The 27020-nt window shown below is 35.5% G+C and overlaps 1 protein-coding gene across 7 annotated transcripts in view; it reads right to left on the reverse strand.

Annotated features, from left to right (window-relative positions):
* The window catches only part of C2H16orf46 (chromosome 2 C16orf46 homolog), a 57757-nt gene that overhangs the window by 28940 nt on the left and 1797 nt on the right, over positions 1-27020 (reverse strand). For 3 of the 7 annotated variants that reach the window (XR_012486177.1, XM_074288209.1, XM_074288208.1), the window contains exons 2-4: positions 13800-13868; positions 12181-12252; positions 10926-11167 (exon numbers count right to left, since the gene is read on the reverse strand). Coding sequence is in view for 5 of the 7 variants with exons in the window: in XM_074288209.1 (XP_074144310.1) it covers positions 10926-11141 (216 nt within the window). In the remaining 2 variants the exon portion in view is untranslated. Of the gene's footprint in view, positions 1-10925; positions 11168-12180; positions 12253-13799; positions 13869-27020 lie in introns of those variants that run through there. The other 4 variants (XM_074288210.1, XM_074288206.1, XM_074288207.1 and 1 more) reach the window with 2 other exon arrangements.

Below are 27020 nucleotides of genomic sequence, written 5' to 3' on the forward strand. Positions count from 1 at the left end.
AGACAAGTTAAGTGGCTTCATTCAATTGGAGATCTTGGTCAAATCACCTTCCAATGATTTTTGAGGGGTAGCCCAATTCTCTTCAGGAAATTCCAGGCTCTGGGAAAAAGCCTTCAAAATTATTTTATTCAGTTGGAGATCTGGGCCTTATTGAGTGGCTCAAAATTCCAAGATAACTATCTAGGCCTAGGGGCATTGACTCTCTTTTCAATTGAAACCAAGCCTCAGACTGCCAATAAAAAGAAAATTTTGAACCCCAACTCTTTGCAGAAGTTTGAAGTAGGATTTTATACTTTGCCAAGGGATCTTTCTTCTTAGCACAGCTGCCTACCAGGACTCTTGCCCACTGTGAAGACATTCTCTTCTCAGTGATAACCTTTGTTATTTCTCTGGCAGGACCTCTTGCCACTGAGGAGTTTGTCTTCCTAGCAAAGCTGGCTTCTCAGTGCCAATAAAAATTCCTTTTGCCATTCAGACTTTTCAGGTTCATGAATTCTTTCACATTGGACTTGCTCTGACCAGAGGGGATTCTCATACTTTAATTCTCTACCACTAGAACCACATTACATCCATTAGAGAATGACTGAACAAACTGTAGTATGTGATTATGATGGAATATTACTGTTTTATGGGAAATGAGCAGCCAGATGCTCTCAGAAAAAAACTGGGATAATCTTTTATGAACTCAACCAAAGTGAAACATACTGTATACAAAGTAATAGCAATATTCTAGGATGATCAGCTATAAATGACTTTGCTATTTTCAGCTGGACAATAATTCATGGCTACTTTAAAGGATTTATTATGAAAATTTTTATCATTTATTTGTATCTAAATACATATTGAAACATTCTTTCTTTGTGCCTCTGTCTCTTTCTCTTTTTTACTTTATTTTTATTAAGGGTTTTTCCTTTTTTGGGGGGAGGGGAAGTGGAAGATCTGTTTTTCTTTCACAATATGACTTTTATAGAAATGTTTTGCGTAACTTCATATATAGTTTTTTAATGGGGACTGACAGTGGAAGTAAGAGAAAGAATCTTAAACTCAAGAGTTTTAAAAATTAAAAAATTGTTTTGAATGTAATGGGAAAAATCTTATATAAAAAATATTTTTTAAAAAGAAAAAAAAGTTGCTCTAGTAGCAGTGTCTTCATTATAGAACAATCTTTTTAAAAGTGGGTTTTCTACTCTCAGTATCTGAAATGCTAATAAGCTTAGTTGTTAGCAATATCTTTATATGCTTAAAAGTTAAGTATCTGTATTACTTTTCATCTAAACAAAGATAATTCAATTTAAAAGTGACCTTCAATTTGTCTTTTACAGAAGTAACTTTGTACAGTGAATGCTATTTAGAATTTTGAAATTTTAGATTCCTTTATTACTCAACTATCTTCTACAGTAATCTACCATTTACCTAGAAGTACAGCTGAGGAGAAAACCCAAAAACCTCCTTGGACTCTGCCTCAGGGAGAGGACTCCACCCTAAGCACAAACAGTTTCATCTTTGTTATTTGGCTAACTTCTGAAATCCATTGAATTCAATTCAAATTCTAACTCTGCCTGAAAGCTGGCCCGGAGCCAACCTGGACTCCACCCACATCCCCCTTTAGCTAAATCTCGCATTATAAAAGAGCCAAGCTGGAGCCCTCTCTTTGCAGAGGTCCCAACATGTCAGCCTTATGCCTGGCATAACCAGGATCTCTGCCCACTGGAACCTGGTTCCGGTGTCTTCTTATCGCTACCTTCAACTTTACTAACTTAGACTCTACTTCCAAACCCCATAATAAACCTCTTTTATCAATCTAGGTTTTCTCTAAATTCTTTTACAGGGGACTTGTGCCGCTACTAGACTTCATTTAACTCTGTATCCTTGCGCCAAATCCAAAGGGGTTGCAGAGGAGCTCCATTTGACTCCCTGTACCCCGAACCTGCCACTAGACTTCAATTAAAACCAAATTTCATTTAAGTACCCCCAATTCTAAACCTCATCACAGCTATGGGATATAAAATTACTGGCTTATACATTATTAAATAGGATAGTATAGGAGTGCAAACACCATAGTTAAAAGTTAGAAAAATTTGGTTTATTATCCTGACTTATTATTAACACAGGGTGTCCTCATTTCACTTCTCTGGTAAATTCTTGTATAAAATTAATGGATTGGACTAAAAGTTTTTAAGCTATATAATTTTATTATTATTATGCAACATTATGTTAATAATATAAGAAGATAATTCATGGCAACATTTTTATCACCTAACTACCCACTTTCTCAACTCTGCAATCTGGCTGGAAACACTACTAAAGTACTCTCTTCAAGGTTCCCAAAATTTTTTTTAGTGCTAGTTCCAAAACATTTTTCAAAATCCTTATCTATTTAGTCTTCATTTTCTCTTGCCTTAACTATTTTAGTAGTCTCCTAATCGGTTTCCTTACTTTTTTCTCTAATCCATCCTTCTCTGAGCAGCCAAAGTAATCTTTTTAATTCACAGAGCTAATAGTATCCCATTAAAACAAAACAAAACAACCTTAATTGTTCCCCCATTGTTAACTGAATGGAATTCCAACTCTTCATATTGGTATTTAAGGTTTTGCACAATCTTATCCTAACCAGTGTTTTTACTTTAATTTCATAAAACTCCCCTCTGCACACTCTGAACTCCAGTCAAATCGGTCTTTGACCTCTTTTCATATTGCCTTCTGCCATTTATGTCACCTTTGTTTTCAATGCCTCTCCATGCCTGAGGGATTTCCTCTTTTTTAGCAACAGACAAGTTTTCCACTTCCTTCACAGTCCAGATCAGATGTCAGATTCTTCATATTCTGTTCCCTGATTCCCTTGCTAGAAGTTATTCCTTCATTCTCTGATTTTTTTTAAGGCTATTCTGCATGATTTCTCTTAGGCACTATCATTTTATGTTTCAAGTTATAGTTATTTATGGATATATTCCATCCCTTCCCATATTTCAGTGTTCTGAGGGCAGATATTATGTTCTTTTTTAAAAAAATTTCTGCATTTTTAGAATTAAGCATTTTCTATAGAAGATTTTTACATAGACATATCTAGAGAGAGAGAGAAAGGGAGAGACAGACAGGGATGGAGGGGAAGGGGAGAGAAGGAGGAGAGAGAGTCAGACAGACAGAGAGATAGAGAGAGAGACAGTGAAAGACACACACAGAGAAAAAGAATTAATTTCTGGGAAATAATTTTTTTTTTTTGGTAAGAAGCTCTTAATTCTTTTTTCAAAACAAAGAAGAGCAATGTGTGTTAAGGAAAAGCCTGTCTTCAAGGCAGCATAGACTAGTGCATAATACACAGACTTAGGAGTCTTCAAATCCTGCTTGTGATACTTGATACCCGTGTTTAATTAGGCAAGTCACTTAATTTCTAGGAGTGTTTACTCATTTGCAAAATGATTCAGTTGGAAACAACTTTTCTAAGGTCTCTTCCAGCTCTAAATCTATGATCCCATAAGCTAATAACAATAAAATTATTATGACTGGAAGTGATCTTAATCACTCCCACTGCCTCATTTTACAGATAAGAAAATAGTCCCAAACTGAAAAAGGAGCTTGACTATGTACAAAAGTACACAGAGACAGAATTTTAATCCAGTACTTCTGAGTCCAAATCCATTGCTCTCTTCAATACAGTGCACTGCCTCCCAACTTAACAACATATTAGTATGACCTAAACAAAAGTATGCTTATCAGGAATCCGGGAGAATTGTTAAGTTCCTGTCCTACAGGAGAACTGGCTCTGGCTGGTCTAAGGACAGAGGTCTCTCCTTCAATGTACTAAGAAATATCTGTCCCTATTCCTCTTCACTCTTCTACCACTGAGGACGGAGAGGAGCAAGGGTTGTAAACAGGAAAAGGATTATTTATCTCTTTTTCACTGTCAGCGCTCTGAGTTTGATATACTATTGCTAAAGCTTTTCTTTATTTCCAATCAAACTGCTGTGGAACAATTTATTGTGTGCAAGATTGCACTGGCTATGAGAGAGACATCAAGTTGAATTAAGACATTGTCTTTGCCTCCCATGGAGCTTAAAATCCAATATCAGAGAATGAAAAAGGGAAACCAATAATAATACAAAATGTAAATCAGAGAAGAAGAAAAAATAGAGAGACACAACTCAGATGCTGGTAGTAGTCTTGGAACAGAAAGATTGTTTTATAATTTCCCACAGTGGAAAAAAATAATCAATGAAAGCTACACAGATAAGCTTTTGGATTGATTCTGTTTCATCACTTCTCTTGATCTAAAACAAAAGTTCACCTAAGCTTTTTCTTGTTAGTTTAATTAATGCTGAACTAAACTTTTTCTTCCTATCCTTCTATTACATTTACTCTCAATCCCATTTAACAATCTATATAGTTAGCTAGATGGCACAGTAGATATTGAGTCAGAAGAAAGAAAGACCTGAATTCAAATCCTCTAGCCTGTGTGACCTTAGACAAGTTAATTAGCTTCTAAATACCTTAATTTCCCTATGTGTAAAATGGGAATAACAGAAACCTATGTCCCATGATATTGTAAGACCCAAATGTGATATTATTTGAAAAACACATATATAATGCTTGCACATAATACATATTATATCATTGCTAACTATTGCTTATTATTATTAATACTTTACTAGAAATATTCAAGGAAATGGATTTACTCATATTTGATTGTAAATACCAATAGAATGTAAGCTCCTTGAGGACAAGGATGAATTTCTTTGTATTTGTACTCTGATGTCTAGCACTGTGTCTGGTAGTTTCTTAATAAATGTTTAATCAATTGGTTGATATTAGATTTTCATATTCAATAATCTGACTCCACAAGAAGAGACCCATATTTCAGGCAAAATCCTAATATTAAATAAATTAGTATTTTGATCAAATAAGGTCTGTCATATGGAAAATACCAATTTTTGAAGAATTAGAACCCAATATAATGCATTCAATAGTAAATTTTGAAAATTTTACTTTTTGAGTTTGATAAATCATGCTGGCAAGAGTCATTTGAAGTTAGCCATCATTGTAAACTAAGGGCAGAAAAAATGACATCAATAATTCTGTCCTGGGCCCTCTTATTCTCTCTCTGTATCATTTTGCTTTCCAGCTTCCATATGAGTTCAATTACTATATCTATGCAGATGATTCCCATATATAAATACCCAGCCCTAGTCTCCTGAGTTACAATGCTGCATCATTAGCTAACTTTTGGACATCTTGAATTGTGTATTCTATAAATATCTCAAACTGATTATGTCCAAAATGGAACTCTTTCCCCCCCACCAATAGCTTACCCTGTGTCCAATTTTTTGGTACGAGTCATTCTATTCTCCCAGGCACCCAGGCTCATATCATCAATGTTATCCCTGACTTCATATAATCAAATATATGACAAACATATTTGACAAATCGTGTCATTTCTACCTTCAAAACATTTGCTATATACATTCCCTTCACTCCATTCACAGGGCAAAAATATTACTTCTGCTTCTCATTACCTTTTGCCTATATCAGAGGTGTCAAACAAGTGCTGTCCATAGGCTACATACAGCTCACATACTGCTTTTGAGTATGGTCCAAATCAGAATAAAGTGTAATTGGAAAACAGGTAATAAAATAAGTATACATTGAAACATATGAGTATATTTAGAAACTAAATCAGTATGTATCCTGTAAGGATCCTTTCATGCAGTTTTGTGGTCCCTATCTCTCTCTAGTTGATTTTGAGACCATTGATCTAGACTGTTGCCTTCTAATTGGTATCTCTTTGCTTCAGGTCACTCAATCTTCTACTCAGTTACAAGAGGACACATACTCTTTGTGAAGTCCCTTGAGACTTTGTATTTAGACATGTTCATAATATCTTATCAATCCTACTGTCCACATGTTGCAAAATCTAAAAAACTAAAGTTTGAGAACCTAGAATCAAGAAAATAGGAACTCTCTTCCACTCCCTGTTACAGGAGGGGAATTTACAAGTTTCCTATTATAGTGAGTTTTAATTTGAAAATTTCTGGCTACCATTTAGAAAAATTATGAAAATATATAGGGTAGTTTAAAGATATATTAATATGTTAACTATCAGAGATATTCATTATGTTATAGTTACTTTTTTATAATTAAAAGATAAATGATATCTCTTAGAAAACTATGAAAATTTATTAATAATCAAGTCCTAAGCTGTGATTAGTGAAATTTTGCTATCTGACGTTAAAAACTCTGAAAAGTCAACTGTAGAGTGGCATGTGCAACAGTTTGAGAACTGCTATGGATAGATGTCTTTTTTAATAAAAAATTGAGGGAACAACCTAGGTTTGACTTAGGATGAGATCCTTTTAACTCAGTTTGCCCACTGATTTCCTTTCTGAACAGGAAATTTTTCTACCTGATTAATCATGACTCTGGCTTTTTCATATTCTGTGAATATATGGAGCTTAGTTTGTGATATGATTCATGCTTGGAATCAAACAAGAGATAATGGAGGTTTTTTTTCCCCTGTTATTAAAAACTATGTCCTTCCTTTTCCTTTCATAGCAAATTTCTGTAATCAATATAGATGGTAATTAAAAGATTAATACTAACCCATCTTTGAGTTACTATTATAGAATACAGATATATCTATATTTATAATATATAAGTGAAAAATATATGATAGAATAGAGAAAAGAAAATATCTTATAATTTATAAGACAAAGATATAAACGTTTTGTAATTAAATGACAGTAACTTTTGAGAAAGTAACATGATTAGACTGTTTTCCTTAAGAGTCACACACAAAGCCTGAATATGGAAATTCAGGGTTTGATAATATTTTAGTAACTAATTCTCAAAATTGGATTAAGGATTTTAAATATAAAATTTCATTGATAATTATAAGGGGAATGAAATTATTTTCCCATTTTAAAGTATCTGTCCAAAAATTTTATCTTTTTAATTAAAGCTTTTTATTTTCAAAATATATATGGATAATTTTCAACACTGTCCAATTGGACAGGACTCATAAATTAAAGCATAATGACTTTTATTAGATTTTTATTCCAGTATAGTATTTAAAGATAAAAACAGCAAGTAATAAAAATTGAAATTCTCAGATGAATTATAATTTTCTAATTTGATGATTTTCTTGTAGCACTATTGTTAATAGGATTAAGCTCCATAAGCTTTTGATTGGTTTTTATCACATAAACTAATTAGAATAACAAATTTAAGAGACTGTCTTAAATTATATTAAGGCTTGTTACTGTCAGATTTTAGTAGGACTACCTAGGAATCTCTACAAGTAATCTGGAACCAGGGAAGCAGAGTCCCCTTCAGAGCTGAGAATGAGGCTTATTCCAGAATGTCCATGAGATTTTCCAAGGACCAGATAACTACATGGAACATCTGAGATCAAGATAAAACCATATGGATACTGGGAGTGAATTGCAAGGATACAAGGAAATGATGCTATTTAATATCGATAATCATTATTACACTATTTTGACTTTATGTTTCTTGTTTCTGCCAAGTTTTCTTAGTTATTTTAATGACATGTAAATCTTCCCTCTCAAAATCAGTCCATTGTAAGGCCTGTAAAGTAGCTTGATTTATATAATTTTGATTATGAATATACAAAAAACCTTATAGACTTAGCTCATAGGTAAGTAATCCTGGGGGACGTAGACTGACTTCTCCCCAATGAATCAAAGTGGGGGAACTGAGGGAACTGTGGAAATTGAGTGAACCATATTGACTCAATCTTATGATTCCATTTCTTTTCTATGTTATTAGGGTTCTAGTTCTAGACTAATTTATGTCTTGTAAGAAAACTTTATTCAGTTTTGGGAATTGAGTGAAAATTTTATTACATTGTTTGAACTTATCTCTGCATGGTTGGGAATCTGGACCACCTCTACCTGTTGCTTAGACTCTTAACTAAAGACTTAAGGCTTTATTGAACAGAACCCATTCAGATTCAAATACTGATGCAGGAAACTTTCTTACAATTATATATCTCAAACAAATCATGTCTTCTCTGAAAATTGGTCTAGTATTGGTCAATCAATTACTGTTTCCTTGTTCTTTTGATTGGATATAGACTGTTGGGTATATGTATGTGGGAAACCTCTTCTAATTTCAGGTAATTACAACTGTTCATTCTCCCTCTCCCAGCTTGAAAATTCCCTAATCTTGTATCTTGGTCCATATTCTGTTTTCTTTCAATGCATGAAAAACTGTCTCCTCCTGTATTTGGTCTCTAGAGCCAAGCTGAGGAGGCCTGTTCCCAGTCTGTTATGCAGTTGGCATATGCTGATTAATAAATCATTATATTCAGAAACTCAAACCTACATTTCCTCACTTATTTTACTAACCACAACAACTTTAATCCTTTGTCAACAGTAGCTATCTAAATCACTTATTCTTACTGAATACCCTTTGGAACATTGTGGTAATTGAGTGAACCATATTGACTAGATCTTGTGAACAATGTTCCAAATACTCATTGTCAGCAACAAACACTTGTTTATCACGGGCATACAGAAAAAAAAAAAAAAAAAAAAAAAAAAAAAAAATCCTTCCCTTAAGGATTTAAACAGCTGACAATCTCAGTACTCTTACTTCTCCATAATAATGGAAGAGAAAGCAAGTCTCCAATATAAACTCAGAATTAATTCTTTATTTGAAAATAAGAAATTCTATGAAAATAGCAGAAAGCTACAAGGAGAAAATGAGGAAGGAGGAATCTATGAATTTGGGAAAAGGGAACAGTTCACCTCACATGTTCCTGAGAAACTAAGTCTACAGTTGGAGTTCTTAAACCACTTTTATGTCAAGTCCCTTTGGAAATCTGGTAAAACATTTGTTGCCTACATTCATCACAAAAGGAAATGCTAACTGCTAAAGGAAATGTCAAATCATGAAAGGTTAATGAAAAGAAAACTTCACTGACCTAAAGGTCTACGGACTCTAGCTTAATTCTAGGGGGTACAAAACATTTCAGTAGGAACACACTCCAGGGGGCATTTCAGACTAAATCCTGGGATGGGAAGAAGAAAGTTCATTTTATCATAAATGTCAACTTATCAACAACTATCTGTAACCACATCCTTCTGTCACCCTCTCCTGCCTTATCTTACATATACCTAAGTAAATGTGCACACTCTTTCCAAAATGGCAGAAACACCTCACAGTAACAAGAAACTACCAGGGCTCTAAGCAAAAGCTCTCCTCTAGAAAGGCAGTATGTCATCCCTTTGGAATTCTGGGCACTGGGGTCTTCCAGGGCTGTGATGGTGAGGATCAGGTGCTGCTTTATTCCCCCCAGGCAGGAACTATTGTCCATAGAGTTGCAACGGATTGTAGTACAATTCCTGGATTGTAGTCTGGGGACTCATAAGCAACAGACACCCTGTCACATGGTGTAGTGTTCCTGTCTCTGGATCAGGGGCTGTGGGAGAATGGGGGGCATCTGTGGGGTCAGTATATCTTTCATGTTAGGAGAAGCACTTAGCCACCTCTGACCTCTTATAATAGCCTTAGTGCAGATTCAGGCATCAGCAGGTGGTAGTGAGGTGATCTAGAGATGGACAGGGCAGTTCTTGGCCAACTGGCAAAATGGCTTGCTTAGTTCAGGGGAGTCTGTGCAGGTGACAAACTAGATTATAGAAATCCAACCCTGAAGCCATGCTGTCCAGGTCAGCCCTTTGGGGATGGAGCAGTAGATAATGTGGGAAGGTTAACTGGGGATACAGGCATCTGAAATCCAGGGCTTTTCTTCCTCATTCCCCAGACAGCTCATGTTGCCTGATGAGGCAATCTGCACATCATCTATGTTCAACAAATCATGGAGCAAATCACTGCACTATAATTCTATCAGTTTGAGGTTTCCTGGCTCAGCATGGGCTCCAGATCCAATAGTGTGATTCCTTCATGCTAAACAGTTTTGGACTGGAGAGGGCCCAGAAAGGCCAGGATCCCCAACATGCTCTCCTGACCACAGCTCCAAACTTTGGGTGGTCTCCATATATAAACTCATGATAGAGATGCTACCTTCCCATCTAGGCTATTTCCACTTTCAATGCATTCCTTGACTATTCCACAAATATGCAGCACACAAAACGGTTAAGAAAGGGCTGATGGGAAAGAAGCCTAAGCTTGCAGGCTCATGGGAGAGTCCCACACCTTCCTTAAGGGTAACTCAGGAGGCCCTATTTTGATCTACAAGCAACAAGTACCAGGGGAGATTTACAAGTTTCCAGTTCTTTTAGAGGTGTCTCAGATGGTCCACACTGACTAAGTGTTGCTGAAAACCATCTAGAGGTTGATATTTATTGCTTCCTTCATGGTGCAGATTGGGTGCCTTCAGGAACAGATACCTTGGAACCAGGTCAGCCTTATTCATACCTTTCCCTCATACATCCACAGGAGCTGCCTGGGGCATGGGGCAAAGTTTCCCATATCCCCATGTCTCATAACCTTCCAAAAGTGTGTTATTATAATACAAGGGCTAACCAGGCTAAACATTGTCTTATGGGGAAAAAATATCAGTGAATTCTAGCTACTCTACTCCTAAAGGAAATAAAAGCAAGCCATGAAATGATCACCAAAATGAAGAAAAGAAGGAAGAAGGGTCATGGTTTAATTACTTAACAAGGATTAATGACTTACCTCTTATTAATATAGCGTAAACTTTCTGAAAAAGGTGAAACCCCATAAAGAAAACTTTCTTTTCCTGTTTGCAAATAATTTTGTGGAAACTGAGCAAGTACAGCATCTCTTTATTCCAGTATAGCTGGTAATCCTAACTTTGTTTAATATATGTATTTTAAAATTATGGTAAAACATTTCAAAATCTGAGAAAGAATATAGTAAACATTCAAGAGATATACTTTTGAGAAATGCCATGTGATAGTTTAATACTTAAAAAAAGAACTCACTGCTTCTTCCCATCCGGTGCCAATAAAAAACTCCTTGGATCTTATATTTTGCTCTTGCTCAAGTATATTGTCACTTATATCAAGAAGACAATAAACATGATTCTTTTCTCTTTTTCCATCTGGATTCATACATTTGAGTTTTTGGCTTCCTTCTGTCTTGTAAATTTCATTACCATGTGTTGAATCCCTTTGTTTTTTTTGACATAAATTCATCATGGTTTCAATTTCTTAAAATTTTTAGCCTGCAATTTGAAATACAGAACAAGTTTATGTTTAATATTAAATATAGCTCCCAAAATATAATGCATTTGAGATGCAGATTAAACATCAACTCCAGAAAATGGATCCAATGCCAAATGCTAAACCAGAGGCTGGTATTACAAAGACAAATTCAATTTGGCTTAAAGACAAACTGTCTCTTCATTTTTGGCAATTCAATACTTAAGATAATTCTGAAAGTATAGTTTATGCAGTTCTATACATATCTTATCATTTAAGCTCAGTATTAGTTGGGGCAGATAATACAGTTCAGATTAATCAGTTCTCTCTTTCTCTTAAACCCATCAGTCATCTAAACCTAATCAGTAGTAAAAATGGTCTAGAAAGATATTATCAAGAAATTGTCCATTTCTGGTTTAGGAACTAAGACAAACTATTTGAGGAACTATTTATAGTCTAAATCATATGATCAAACCAATCTTACACTTTTAAGTTTTAAACAGAATTTAAATAGGCAGGATTTCTGGGAAAATGGAGGAATAGGTCAGAAAATTCCAAGCTCTACATACAGCAGGGATTCTCAAACTACAGCCCGTGGCCAGATGAAGCCCATTGAGGACATTTATGTGGCCACTGGGTTATGGCAAATGGGCTGAGGGGCGGAGACAGAGTGTGAGGTTTTGTTTTTATTATAGTCTGGCCCTCCAACAGTCTGAGGGACCCCTATTTAAAAAAGTTTGAGGACCACTGCTCTACCGAGTTCCCAACAAACAAAACAAAATTTTACCTCAGATCAAATGTAGACCAGTGAAAAACAAATAAGACTGGAACAGAACAGGGGTCGGTCCTCCTGGGACAACCTGATAAAACCCAAATAAAGACCCCTGGACTAATCCTGACTGGCAAGACTAATTTTTCCCCTCTTTTTCTGTCTTTCTTTTCTTTTTCTATTTTGTTTTTTATTATTTTATATTTAAGTTTTAAATAAATTTTTAAAATAATTTTAATAATGAGAGAAATCATCTTGTTTTTTTACCTTGGATGGTTCAAATATATTCAGCAATACTTAAATCTTTCCACATGTGACAGCAATGGAGATGAATGAAATCTGAAAAAGATTTATCATGGTTACAAGAGGACTAAGAACAAAAGGCAATTTTTTCATTGTAAAATGGGAAGTGATAAAAACCCAAATAGAGACCCTAATCTGTTGGAGCCTCCCAGATTGAGGAAAGTAAGTATACTCAGCTCCTTTTATTCTCTAGAACTGACAGCTTCTCAACACTAAAGAATCTAAATTACAGCACTGTAGTACTAACATTAATAATTTTTTTTTAAAGTGGGGGAGGAGGGAGATGTACAATGTAATTGAGAGAACAATGAACTAGATACTAAGTGATTCACTTCTGAGTACTAGAAATACTTTTTAGCAAATTGTGTGACTGTGAAAAGTCACAGACTCCCTTCCCCCATGACAGTAATATATTGGAAAACAAATTTTTAAAGCAATCTGAATTAGTGATACTTTCACAAATATGCATATTTTATTAGTCACAATTTCTGCATACATTTAAAATTGTTATACTTAAAATATCTGAAAATAGTAATATATGCATTTATAGATGGGATTTGCATATGGATTCTTAGACTTATTTAAATATTAAGTATTTAAATAAACTCTGAGTTTCAAGCTGGAAATCAATATATGAGGAGTATGGAGATCTGATTTCTATTACTAGCAAGATTTCTATCACATAAGCTGTGTGATGTTGGGGATATCCTCTCATTCCTAAGCATCTCAGTTTTCTCATTTGAAAAATGGAAATTTTATTTTTACTCCCTTTTTCCCTAGGGTTGTTGTATGGACAGTATTTTGTAAAATGGTGAGTGCTACAGAAATGGGAGCTACTATTATAAATGTGTTTTTGCCTACCCTGCTGTCCAAAGGGGGAGGAGAAAAACATTTTTAAAGTTTGCAAAGCAATTTATATACCTAATATCATTTAATTTTCATAATAACTCTGAGAGGCAAATGAACCTTAACTATATATCCAGGACTCTATTATATCATGCTCTCTCAGTAATTATAATAATTAAAAAACAAATCTAAAAAATACAGTAAATATTGAAAAGAGCACATTAAGTAATTGAAATTACCAATATTGGTTCTAAAGAATACACATTGAAAAAGATTTCTCTTCTTGATAAAGTAAGAATGTTTTATACATTGTCAAGATAGTCATCATTATTGGTTATTTTTGCTTAATTCAATCAACAGCCAGTTATTAAGTACCTATATGTATAAAAAATGGTGTTGGGTGCTGGGGATATAGGAACAAATGTGAAACATTTCTTGCTGCAGTAGGCAATATACATATATTAAAAAAAACGTACAAAATAGATAAAGGATGATGGAAGCAGGGGGAAACAACTAGCCACAGGGGAATTAAGAAAGGCTCCGTGCAAATGGTGGTGCTTGGGTTGATCCTTGAAGGAAATAAAGAATTCTAACAGCCAAAGTTGAGGCAAAATGTGTGGAGAAAGAAAATGGAACATCATATGTAAGCAAGAAGGCCGATTTGGCTAGACTACAAAGTGCATGAAGGGAGGTAATATATTTGATTCCAGAGACAATAAAGAACCACTAAAACTTACTGAGTAGAAGGGTGACATGGTCATGCCTATGCCTTAGGAAAATCAATTTAACAGCTGTGCAGAGCAGGACTGGAGAGAGAAAATAAATTAACAAAGAGTTCTTTAAAGGTAGCAATGGTGAAACATTGCTAATCTTATTCATTAATCTGGGACTTATACTTCTAAGGATTTTCAATTATATCTAACTGAAAGTATTCCACTGGAGTGGAATACCATGTATGAAGAATAGTAAGAAGGCCAGTCTGACTGGATTATAGAATGCATGAAGGGAAATAATTTCTACTAGAGCTGGAAAAATACCTTAGATCTAGGTTTTGAAGGTCTTTAAATATCAAATAATTGCTTTTTTTTTTTTTTTAAATTACAATGGAAGGTTAAACGAGCATAAGTATGGGGAAGAAATATGATCCAAGAATCACTGTGATATGAAAACAAAGTGATAAATGGTCAAAGGATATAAACAAGCAATTTTCTGGGGAGAAAATCCAAATTACCAAATATCCATGTGAAAGCACTAATGGTTAATAAGATACAAAAGTAACTGAAGTGGCAACTAGATAATAGTGAACAGAGTGCTGGCCCTGGAGTTGGAGGACCTGAGTTCAAATCAAATAGCCTCAAATACTCATGAACTGTATAATCTTGAGCAAATCACTTAAGCCCAATTGCCTCCCCCTCCCACAAAAGAGCAACTAATGAGCTTTCACCTCATTCCTGGCAAATGTGAGCAAAAAAAAAAAAAAAAAAAAAAAGGAAAATGACACTGTTGGAGGAGCTATAAGATATTGGGCTAAACATATATGGTGAAGCAGACATATATTGTTGGTGAAGTTATGAATTGGTTTAATCATTCTAGGAAGCAATTTGAAACTATTCACAGAAAGATATTTAACTGTGTATATAAGCCCTTTAACCCAGCAATACTTTTCCTAGATCCATTGTCCAGAGAGATCAAAGAAAGGGGGAAAAGACCCATATGTACAAACTTACAACAGATTTTTCTATGGTAGCAAGAAACTAGAAACTAAGGGGATGTTCAGCAACTGAGTCATTGGATAAATTATGGTATATAAATGTAAAAGAATATTGTTGTGTTATAAAAAATTATGCAAACAGTAGGGGGCCATTATCCTTGTGGGCCACATATTGATTTAAGTTTTTTAATGTAATATTATTATTTATTTTGTTTTAAAGTCTTAAAATGTAGCATGTATTATTTATTTTATTAATTCTTTTCCACTTATTATTATTAATATAATGTAATATGTGATATTATAAATATGATATTTATAATAAAAAATAAATTATAATGATAACAAAAATTATTATTTAGCTGAGGCAATTGGGGTTAAGTGACTTATTCAGAGTTACACAGCTAGGAAGCATTAATCGTGTGAGACCATATTTGAACTCAGGTCCTCCTGACTTCAGGGCTGGTGCTCTATCCACTGTGCCACCTAGCTGCCCCACCCAATTAAATTTTAATCTCATTTGGGCTTTGGGTTTTTGGGTTTTACATTTCTGATGTAAAGAACAGTTTCAGAGAAATAGTGAGAGGACTTTTATGACTATAAAGTAAAATAAGCAGAAATGGGAAGAAAAAAAATACAACATCGTAAAGACAAATTTGAAAGGCTAACGAACTTTGATTAATACAATGATCAAATAAAATTTCAAGGAACCAGTGATGCTTATTTACCTCCTAATAAGGATGACAGACTCAAAGAGTAAAATGAGACATATATATTTTGGACATGTCCAATTTAATTTGTTTTTCTTAATGATATTTATGTTCCTTTTTTTTTTTTTTCCAGGAGGTAAGAGGGAGTAAGGAGAAGAAAAAAAGACTTTTGCTCATTTAAAAAAAAAAAATAATTTTAAAAACAAAGACGTTAAATAAAACTTGTTTTAAGTGATTACTTAGGAAAATTATTCAAACAGCAGTTTCAAGGATGGACTAGCAGAGAGAGAGAGACTTAAAATAAGGAGACCATCTATAACGTTGTTGCAGATTTCCAGGAATGAGGAGATGTGATGACAGTAAGAATGACAAAAGTAACTCTGAAAAATATTTGCAAATGAAACAAAAGGAGTTGGGAATAATTTCAATAAAATAGATGAAGGGGAAAAGTGAAATATAACTCTAAGGTGTCTATTTTAGAAAAATTATGGCATTTAACAATTGGAAATGGGGGCTATGTTGTTAGGAAGTGAAGAGTAGGGGAATATGGTGATTTTGGTCTTAAAAGTATTAATTTTGAAGTCTTAGCAAACAACATAACAGTATAACTAGAAATCTTAAGATTACTACTTTGTCCCAGAATATAATAATGTCAGAAGAAGTGCCTTGCACATGATAGGCGCTTAGTAGTATTACTGAATTAATGAATGACTTTTGATCTTTGAATTAAAAAAGGGAAATGCTGAAGAACATACAGTCTATATATTTCAAGCAGGAGAAAAGTTCAAAGCAAAGGTTCAATGAATCTGAAGTTCTAAAGTGAGGGAAAAGTACACGTTATTCTCAAGCCCTAATGTCCACTGAGATCTAGTTAAGTCAGATACTAATACTTGTTCCATTTGTATCATATCACAGGTTAATCTCCGCATAGTGTAATTTTTTTTAAAGCACAGAATTTGAAGAGAGAACACCTGTATTTGAAATTCAGGTCTGGGTTATTATTAGCAACTGGCTTTAGATCAGTCACTTAACTTTAATGGGTTTTAATGGGTTTCAGTTTTTCTTTTGAAACTCAAAAGTTTTCCTTTTGAGTCCCCAAATTCTGATTTTATCTGAAAATATGTAAAATGTGGCCATAGACTCTTTAGAACTGATGATGTAGATTCTACTTCTTTCCTCTTAGAAAATTGTGTACTATAAGTAGAGAATGAGGCATATGCTATCAGATTTGTTCAATACATCTGTTAGTTTTTCTTAATTCTATTTATTTATTAAAAGGAAAGGCTTTGTGGATGGGGGAATGCTGATTTTGGAAAATGAAAATAACAATAACGTTTTAAATAGCATAAAAGTAAAACTTTTTTCATAATGTGGTAAAAGGAAATATTCTACATTGGCTTCTAATTATTTGTTCCTTCTCTGTTTCTATCTCGAAATGCTTGCTACTTAAATATACTATTTAAAGTTAACATATTTAATTTTTGATATCATCTGATTATCTGTTGATTATAATTTACCTAATTTCATAAAGAATGATTTAGAAATGCAAGAAAGGAGACGATTTCATATTGGATACACATTCAATTAGAACTATTGAGAGAAATGAAGCAAGATGAAAAAAAGAAAAAGAAAAATGTTTTCATAAAGGAATCCACTAAGTATTCCAGAAACTCCAAAATGTTAACTTCTAGGGACATTATAATCTAAAAATGGGCCAAAGAGGGGGAAAAAAGAAGGCAGAAAAAGAATTTAAATACTGAGGAGCCACAATCAGCTTCAATAAGCTTTCCCAGCATACCACCACAATAATGAAGCAAGAATTTGGAATTTCATATTGCAGAAGGAAACATTTATAAAAATAGATGCTTAAAACTAAGAATAATGAACCCATAAAACTTAAGTATATTGCTAAAGGAGAAAAAATAGATTTTTTTGATCAAATAAAGGACTTGCAAGCATTCTTAATGGAAACATCAGAGCTACGTAGAAACTTCGATGTACAAATGTAGGAATCAAAGGAAATATAAAAAAGTAAACAATGTATAAAAAGTATTTATAAAAGAACAATGATAAAGTATTAGGTAGTACATAGGAAAGAGTCTATAAGTCTTACAGTCTATAGTCAGCTCAGACTCTTACTGCTATGTAACATTAGGCATAACCTCTGCTTGCTTCAGTTTCCTCATCTATAAAATGGGGACAATAATAGTACCTACTTTCAAGGGTTGTTGTGAGCATCTGATGACATAACTATACAGTGCTGGCACATAATTAGTGCTAAACAAAGATTCAAATATGGGAAATTTTATATATATATATATATATATCTCCTCTGAATCTTCCAAACATCAGGGACTGGAGAGGGACTTTAATTAGATAAGTCCTGGGAGTGATTCTATTATATCATGATAACCTAAAAAGAAGACTGGAAAGGGAAGAAGAATACATCAGGGGGGAAATGGAGAGGAAGGTCAGGGAAAAAATTTCTCTCATAATCAGAGTATGCAAGTAAGCGTATATAAATAAGGACAAATGAGTAGGGTGAACAGCTGAGATTTGAACTCAAATCTCATCCAAATTGGTCACAGGAGGGAAGAAACATTCACCTCTCCTCCACCCACCCCCAAACACACAAATAAAGTTAAGTATAAAAATGCATTTCACTCTGCTAAGAAATAGAAGGAAAGGGGAGAATGTATAAAAATATTTATGGATTTTTAAAATTAATTTTATAATTATAATTTTTGACATTACATATGCATGGGTAATTTTTTTTTTTACAACATTATCCCTTGTACTCACTTCTTTTCCAAATTTTCCCCTTCCTCCCTCTACCCCCTCCCCTAGGTGACAGGCAATCCCATACATGTTACATGTGTTACAGTATATCCTAAATATAATATATGTGGGTAAAACTGAGTTTTTTGTTGCACAGGAAGAATTGGATTCAGAAGGTAAAAGTAACTTGGGTAAAAAGACAATAGTGCAAACAGTTTACACTCAATTCCCAGTGTTCCTTCTCTGGGTGTAGCTGATTCTGTCCATCATTGATCAACTGGAACTGAATTAGATCTTCTCTATGTTGAAGATATATGGATTTTTTTGTAAAGAATTAGAAACTGAGGGGTTACCCATTGATTGAGAAATAGTTGAATAAATTATGATATATAAATGTGATAGAACACTATTATCCTGTAAGAAATTATGAAGAGGTAGTTTTCCGGAAACTCGGGAAAGCTGACAGCCAATTTTTATCTTATTTTTGTATAAAGACAAAAATATCATATAGTCAAATACCTTTAAAATATTTAGAAATTCTGATCAGTGTAAATGCCCACAATTCTAGAGGATTAATCAATTAAATATGCTACTCACTTCCTGCTAAAGAGGTGAAAGACTCAGTGCAAAATGAGTTTTTTAACACAATGTGGAAAAAATTTGTTTTGCTTCAATATATTTTATTCTTGAATTATATATTATGTGTGATTATTATTTTTGAATAATATGCATGCTGAATAGTTAGTTGTTATCTTCTTTTCCAAAGAGGACCAAAATAACATCACTATGTTAGAGCTAAGTTACGGTGTGCTCCATTGTGATTGATCAGAACAATACAATCTTGGAGTGCTCTACCACAGGTCAAACACAAATAGTTCACATGAACAATTGGGGTGGCTTCTCTAATTTTTTGTTATCTAGCATTTCTTCTAAGCTAATTCAATTCTCCTTTGCTAACAGAGCATAGCATCTTTTTCAGATGAGGGCACATTATTTTGGGTAGTCTTTATGCCGGTGTCACCCATGTCATACAATTAATTTTAAAGTTCTTGAGTGTCCTTGTGTCGCTTTTTCTGACCACCTTGTGGATGCTTACCCTGTGTAAATTCTCCATTAAATAAAAAAAAAATTTTTTTGACAAGTGTGCATTTGGCATTCAAACAATGTAGCCAGCCCAACTGCTTTGTGAAGTAGAGTTGGAATGTTTGCCAGTTTAGTTTGATGAAGAACTTCAGTGTCTGGTACCTTATTCTGCTAGGTGATTTTCAGAATCTTCCAAAGACAATTCAAATGGGAATGATTCAGTTTCCTGTTGTGGCACTGGTATACTGTCCAGGTTTCACATACAACAATGAGATCAGCATGATGGCTCTGTAGACCTTCAGTTTGGTATCAGATAATACCTCTCCTCTCCCACACTTTCTTCAGAGCCTCCCAAACACTGAGCTAGTTCAGGCAAAGCATATGTCAATCTTATTATTAATGTGGATATTCCCAGAAAGTATATTGCCAAGGTAAGAGAACTTATCCACAGCATTCAAAACTTCACTATTTGCTGTAATGGGCAGTTCCACATATGGTGTGGTGCTGGCTGATGGAGGACCTATGTTTTTTTTTGGTGATAATTGTTAGGCCAAAATTAGCACAAGCAGCAGAGAATGGATGCATACTTCATTGCATCTCAGATTCAGAGGCTGAATAGGGCACACAATTATCTGCGAACAGAAAATCATGGATGCATTCTCTCCACTTTAGTTTTGGCTTATAGCCTTTTCAAGTTGAAGAATTTACCATCAGTGTGTTAGGTAATTTTAATTTCCTGTTGGTCCTCATTGAAGGTGTTTGGCAACATGGCTGAAAGCACACAGCTTTGTTTCACTCTATTAGTGATTTGGGAAAACTTGAGAGAATTGCTCATTCTCTAGAACCTGGGCAAGCATGACATCATGAAATGGCTATACTACATTGATGAACTTCTCTGGGCAACCACATTTTGACATAATTTTCCTTTTTTTTTTCTTCATAATTTTCTATAAACCCGCATAACCAAAGGCCTTGGTCAGATCTACAAATGTTTTATAGAGACCTCTGTAAAGGATCACCCTTAAGAGGGAAACCCTGAAAGCCTGTCAGTTCTCTGAAAGCCCCCACAGCTATGAATCATAACACATTTGAAGGAATTGCAAATCAGCCTTTACTGATGCAGATGTTGCTTGTGGATTGGGTGAACTGGGAATAAAATAAATTGGAGGCAAGAAGAAAGAGGAGAGAGGTCAGAGAATGTGACTGTCTCTCAGTCTCCTTGTGTTATTGTCATCCTCTGACATGAAGGGATCTATTCTGCTGGTCAGAATTAGATACCTAGCAGCCACTGGCAAGTGGTTGCTATAACACACCTCTGTTTGCTCCAGGGACTTTTCCTGGAATTGTCAGGCATATCGATTTTTCCTCAACTCCTTTTGAAGCTACACTGGTTCTCAGGTGGATAACCTTTTTCTAGGTGTAGGATCAGCCTATTAAGGAGGTCTCTGGTAAGAATCTTGCCAGCAATGACTCCCTTGCTATTGTCACAGGACAGTCTATTCCTTTTATCTTTTTAAAGATGAAAAATATAGGCATCCTTGAACTCTTGGAGCATAACTTCCTTTTGCCATGTAATCTGGAAAATTATAGTCGGCTTCTGGATGAGCAATGGACCCCCCTCCTTGTAAATCTCAGTTGAAATAGAATCAGCACCAAGATTCACAAAAGTAGCCTAATGGATTCAAAATCTCTTCTTCAGTTAGAACTTCAGCTGCAAAGTGACTGATTTCAACCTAAGGTAAACGGTTAATGGCTTCAGCACTGATTGATGGTCTGTTGAAAACATGATGGAAGTGTTCTCCCCATCTCTCTAGGATCATGTCCTTATCACTAATCAGTGTGGCACCATCAGTACTAAGTAATTGAGATGAACCATAGGTCTTTGGCCCATAAATAGCTTTCAGTGCATCATAAAGGTGCTTAGATTGTTACTCTCAGCATAAAATGGAATTTCATCTGCCTTCTTACTAAGCCAAGAATCCTACATTTCTCTAAGTTTTGATTGTACTTTACTTTTGATGGAATTGAATGATACCTTCTTACAGATAGATGAACTATCTTGCTAATACAACCCTGTAGTTTTCTCACTTTTCATTTAGTAGCTTCTGAAATTCCCCATCATTTTCAACAAACCAGTCTTGATGTTTGTGAGTGTATTGACCCCCGATGAGCAAATGTATACCAAATCTCTGAAAGCTACTCACTTCTTTTCTTCTCCATTGTTGCCAAATGTGTGTTAGCTCAACTCACCCTCCAAACTGGCAACAAACTGTTCTCTCTCAGAAAAGTACACTAATCTGTTGACATTCTTTTATTAATCTTTTTTGCCTTTGGGACTACCACTTTTGCTGAATGTAAATATTCAGCTTGAAAAGGATGTCTATGATCATCTCTCTGTACCACACATTGCCTTTATCACTCTCACATCCCATCTGTCTCTTCTCCTTACAATCACATAGTCTATTAAATGTCAATGTTTGCTATGAGGGTGGATGCATGAAATTTTATTGTGTTTAGATAAACAGAATACAGTGTTGGTGATAAGATGATCATGGGATACACAAGTCTTCATTAGTAAATGACCATTACTGTTGCTGTTTTCAAATCCTTTCTTCCCAAGCACTCCCTTGTTGTGACTAAGAACAACACAAATGGTTTTCTATGATTATTGGATATTTGGATTTTTGGATATCCAATCGGATAATTGGAATTATTTGTTGAATTTGTCCCTTCTTCTGTTTGGTCTGTTATGTGTTGAAGTTCATAATGAAAATCTATTCTCTTTTTTTGTTGTTTTTGAAATAAGTCCTTTAATACCTAGAGTGAATATAAAAAGGAGGATTTTACTTTGCATGGGATAAATCCTGACAGATCCTGAAGGAAATTCTAAAGGACAATAAGTCACTTCTAAGAAAGAGGCAGCACAAGGAAACAGGATTTGGCAAAAGCTGGAGTTAAACAATTGAAACAATTAAAATCAGCTATAATGAATTATGGCCTCATGTTGGGCACCATTTGTTTTCACCAGGACAACACAAATGGGCTAATAGTGATTGAGTTATTGAGAGTTTATCATAGCCATTTATTGAGAAAATTCATGCTGCTTATATACCTTAAAATCATAAGTTATCATAAAAAGCATTGTCCTATGACCAATCCCAGGTTCCTGTTTTTTATGATCTGATAATCTGAAGCATGTTGTTTTCTGGAGAGTCAATCTTGTGTAAAGTTCACAATGCCTCAGTAAATATGCCAGGACCTTGTGTTTTCTCATGACTTCAAGCTTAAACGCACCCTTGATTTATCTTGAGAGGAGGGGAATATCTCAGTTCCCGAAGTCTCTAGCTTCCTGGGAAGTCTCTACATTCCCTGCCATGTCTGGGAGTCTGAGCCTACTCTAGCATTAAAGTCACCCAGAATTATAATCTTTTCCTCTTTTGGTACATTGATGATTTTTTTTTTTTTTTGATGATTTTTCTTTAACTCATCAGGGTTTGTCATGGTGGGAGCACAGGCCCTGATGATGATGGTGTGGCATTTTCCTGCAAGTGGCAATTGCATTGCTTTTGGAAAGCATGTGAGCTTGTTTATCAGATTAGTTTTAATTGCAAAACCTACACCAGCTTTACAGGACTCCCTTTCACTGCAGTCACTCTAGAAAAACATGTATCCAGCTTCCACTTCAGTATGGAGGCCTTCATTTGCCAGCCTTGTTTCACTCAGGGGTGCTATTTGGATGCCATACCAGTTGAATTGTCTTGCAACAAAAGTTGTTCTTTCAGGTTTGGTGTTGTTTATATGTATGTGCTCATTCCATGTTTTGATGGTGAGTAGAATCAACTTTTCAAAAGTTTTTGTTCTAAAAAGTGTCTTGACCACAGGGAGGGATGCCCACCTGCTGTCGTTTATGAAGCCAGGCTTGGGCAAACAGACAATTTTGAGGGTACCTTTTCTAGCCCTTTCCTCATATCTGGAGGTGATCTGCTCAGACACCCAGGGAGCTGCTTCTAGTGAGAAGATGACCCCTAGCCTGGGCCACCCATGTGCAGGGCTGTAATTACAACAACTGTTGCTTCCTCACTCACCCACTGCCACCAATGCTTTGGAGGTAAAAATAATAAAATGGTATAGTGAAGTCTTTTGATTCATAGGATTTAATTTAAGTGAAGCAGAATTGCATGAAGTCATCGGCCTCACTCTTTCTCCTAAAGCCACCACTGTTCAGTAGCAGGAGAGATGCAGTGAATGACCTTGATGTCTTACATGTCCAATGAAGCTCTAAGCACTCCACAGAACCCGCTTCACCTGTTTTCATGACTGCTGGAATAAATTGTTCTCATATGACCATTTCACCAGAAGTCTTTACCTGCTTGGAGTAGCAGTCCTTTAACTCACCTTGGTCTGAAACCCCTTTGTTACCCTCACCCTGGTTTAATCATCTGCTAAAATGGTTTACTGGGTGTGGCAGCTGTGCAGGCTACAGCTTCTTGGAGCCATAGGAGAGGTGGATCATGTGGACACACGTGGAAAACAAAAGGGTTTGTAAAGGGCTTGGCAGCCTTCACACTAGAGGTACTAGTCTTCCCTAAACACACTAAATATATTTATGTTTATATGTGTGTGCTTATGTGCATACATATTTATAACAACAGGTTTGTTTTTCTTTTTCAACTCAGGAGTAAAGAATGGGAGGAAGAAAAGGCAATTTCATGCTGATTGAAAAAAATAAATCAAAGTATATAAACAGGCAAATTTTCAATGAAGAAATAAAAAAACTAAATATAGTTGTATGAAAGAATGCTCAATCATTACTGATTGGAAAAATGCAAATTAAAGCAACTTTCAAGTATCATCTCACATCTATCTGACTAAAATGATAGGGGGAAATGAGAAATGAAATTTAAAAAGGAAAGGAATATATAGCATTAAGAAAGTAAGAAATATGGAAAATCAGTCTGCAAAAGTAAGCTGGAACCAGAGATATGAAAAATTCATGAGTGTGAGGGATGTGATATGGTCATATTTGTGCAAGTTGAAATCAAGAAGTACAATTAGTATAGCAGTTCAGGAGAGGTCTGTTCATATTGATGTGTTGGCCATATGACAAAAAGTTGGATATGAGATTGTTAGGAAGTTATAATCAACAAAAATTGACAACTGGTTGAATGAAGAGACAAAAAAAGAGTTGGAAATAACTAAGATTACAAATTTAGTTAACTGGAAAGATGATTGGGCCCTCAATAAGGAAGTTTAAAGGAGGGATGGGTTTTAGGAAAAACACCATGAGATCTGTTTTTTATTAGCTGAAGTTGAGATATCTTTGGGACAGCTAAATAGAGATGTCTAATTGGCAATAAAAACATGAATTCAGTAATAGCATAATTTGATCAGCTGCTACTAGAAAGATTAATCAGACAATTGTGTATAGGGATTATAGAGAGAAAAGGGATGTTGTTTACAAATAAAATAGACTAGTCAGTCATCTAGTCTTGATTGAGGACCTGCTAAGGCACTGTGCTAAGCTCAGGAGATTCAAAGAATGGCAAAAGATAGTCCCTGATTTCAAGGAACTCAGTCTAATGGAGGAGACATGCAATCTAGGCCATCTATGTCTTCACTCAAATCCTTTTGAAAAGTATAGGTGAATATTAGATTGCCTAATATGACAAAAAAAGAAAATGATAAATGTCAGAGAGGATATGGGAAACTGAAACACTAATGCATTTTTGGTGTTGTGAACTGATCCAACTGTTCTGGAGATCAATTTGGAATTATGCCCAAAAAGCAATAAACGGCGCATATCCACAGCTAGATTTGTATCCCAAAATGATAGAAAGAGGAAATGGATCCACAAGTACAAAAATGTTTATAGCAGCTTATTTTGGGTAGTAAATAATTGGAAATTGAGGTGATGGCCTTCAATTGGGGAACATGAACAAATTGTGGTATACGAATGTCATGGAATATTATTGGTCTGTAAGAACGGATGAGCAGGTAGATTTCAGAAAAAGCTGGACTTACAAGAATTGTTGCTGAGTGAAGTGAGCAGAATCAGGAAGACATTCTACACAGTAACAGCAAGATTGTGTGATGATCAATTTTGATAGACTTAGCTCTCCTCAGCAATCCAAAACAACTTCAAAAGACTTCAAAAACTTCAAAAGTCGGTCCCCTGAGCCTGCTGCCGCCTGGCAGCAGAACAGCCTTGCCCGCCCGAGCCCAAAGGCCGCTCCGGGCTCTGTTTTGTCCAGCTCCCGGGTCTCTCTAACCCCCCCCCAACCCCCCCCCCCGTCTGCAGGCTCTGGCTCCTCTGCTTTGTTCTGGGGGGCTTCGGACCATTGGCTTTTTGGGGTAGATTTGAGGAAGTGGCTGGGGCCCTTCCTGGGTCTGTCCGAGTGGGCTGCACTGGGGGGGGTGGGATTTGAGGGGGAGGGGGATTGCTTGGTCCAAAGTCAGGGAGCCCAGAAGGAGTTAGGTTAGTTCTGGGGGATGGTGGCTTCTGTCGTGGCCTATCTTACCCAGTGCAGCTCGAGCAGACCCCTTCTTAGTGTGATTTCTTAATTATTATGGTTTTAAAATTATGAGTGACAAGATCCTGCTTTTCTTGCTTCCTAGTAGAAACGTAGCTGACCCACCTAAGTGTAAGTTTCTCCCTGGTGCTATCCACATCCAGAAAAAGAACTATGGTGTGCAAGTGCAGATCAAAGCATCCGGTTTTCACTTTTTGGGGTTGTTTTTCTTTCTTGTCTTTTTTTCCCTTTAGTTCTGATTCTTTTTTTCATAACATGACTAAGGCAGAAATGTTTAAATATGATTGTACATGTATACCCTATATCAACCCTATATCAGATTGCCTGACATGTTGGAGAGGGAGGAGAAAAAGGAGAAAAAAAACGGAAATCAACATCTTATAAAAGTAAATGTTGAAAACTAAAAATAAATAAGCAAAATGTAAAAAGAAAAAAGAAAAGATGCACAGGTGAAGAAAGAAGAATATGTCAGAGGAAACTGATACATGAACTAACGCTCTTCTGGCCGTTCTATTGGCCCATACCCTTAAATCTTTAGCTCCCGTATTGTTACCTTTAGAAGGTTATTTTCCCGTGGAATACAACGTTTAGAAGGCTAGGACCAACAGGATACTGAGGTAAGGTAGCAAAGGGCCTGCTGTGTCTATGACATTATGTTTATGAATGCATTATATGTGTGGACATGGAACCTCACGCATGGATCCTAACCCTGAATGGTCACATAACATTATCTCTGCATATATTAATTAGGCAGCCGTAGTGTATCTATAGTGTTGCTCTGCATTCGATTATTAGGTCTCCAGTTTTCTGCTTATTTCCCGGCAGTGCAGATTCAGCGCTAAACTTCCCGTCAGGAAGGTCTGGGTTACAATCTTGTCTCAGACACTGCGTGTAGTCACCAAACTTAGGCCATTTACCCAGCTCACTAGGGGGCCCTGAGGCCCAAAGGAGATAACATGGAAAGTGTTTGTGTGAACTTTATAGGGAGGTAGAAATGGCGTTTTGCTATTGTTATTCTCCAGGAATAGTGTAAGCTCCTTCCAGGCAAGGTACCTGCCACGGCACCTCACTTGGTAGGCCCCTCGTTTCTGCACTAAATCACCCGGAAAGCTCTTTCCGTTTCTATAAGATTAATAGATTTACACCCAT

This window comes from Sminthopsis crassicaudata, chromosome 2, assembly GCF_048593235.1.
Source record: "Sminthopsis crassicaudata isolate SCR6 chromosome 2, ASM4859323v1, whole genome shotgun sequence".
Classification (NCBI taxonomy): domain Eukaryota; kingdom Metazoa; phylum Chordata; class Mammalia; order Dasyuromorphia; family Dasyuridae; genus Sminthopsis; species Sminthopsis crassicaudata.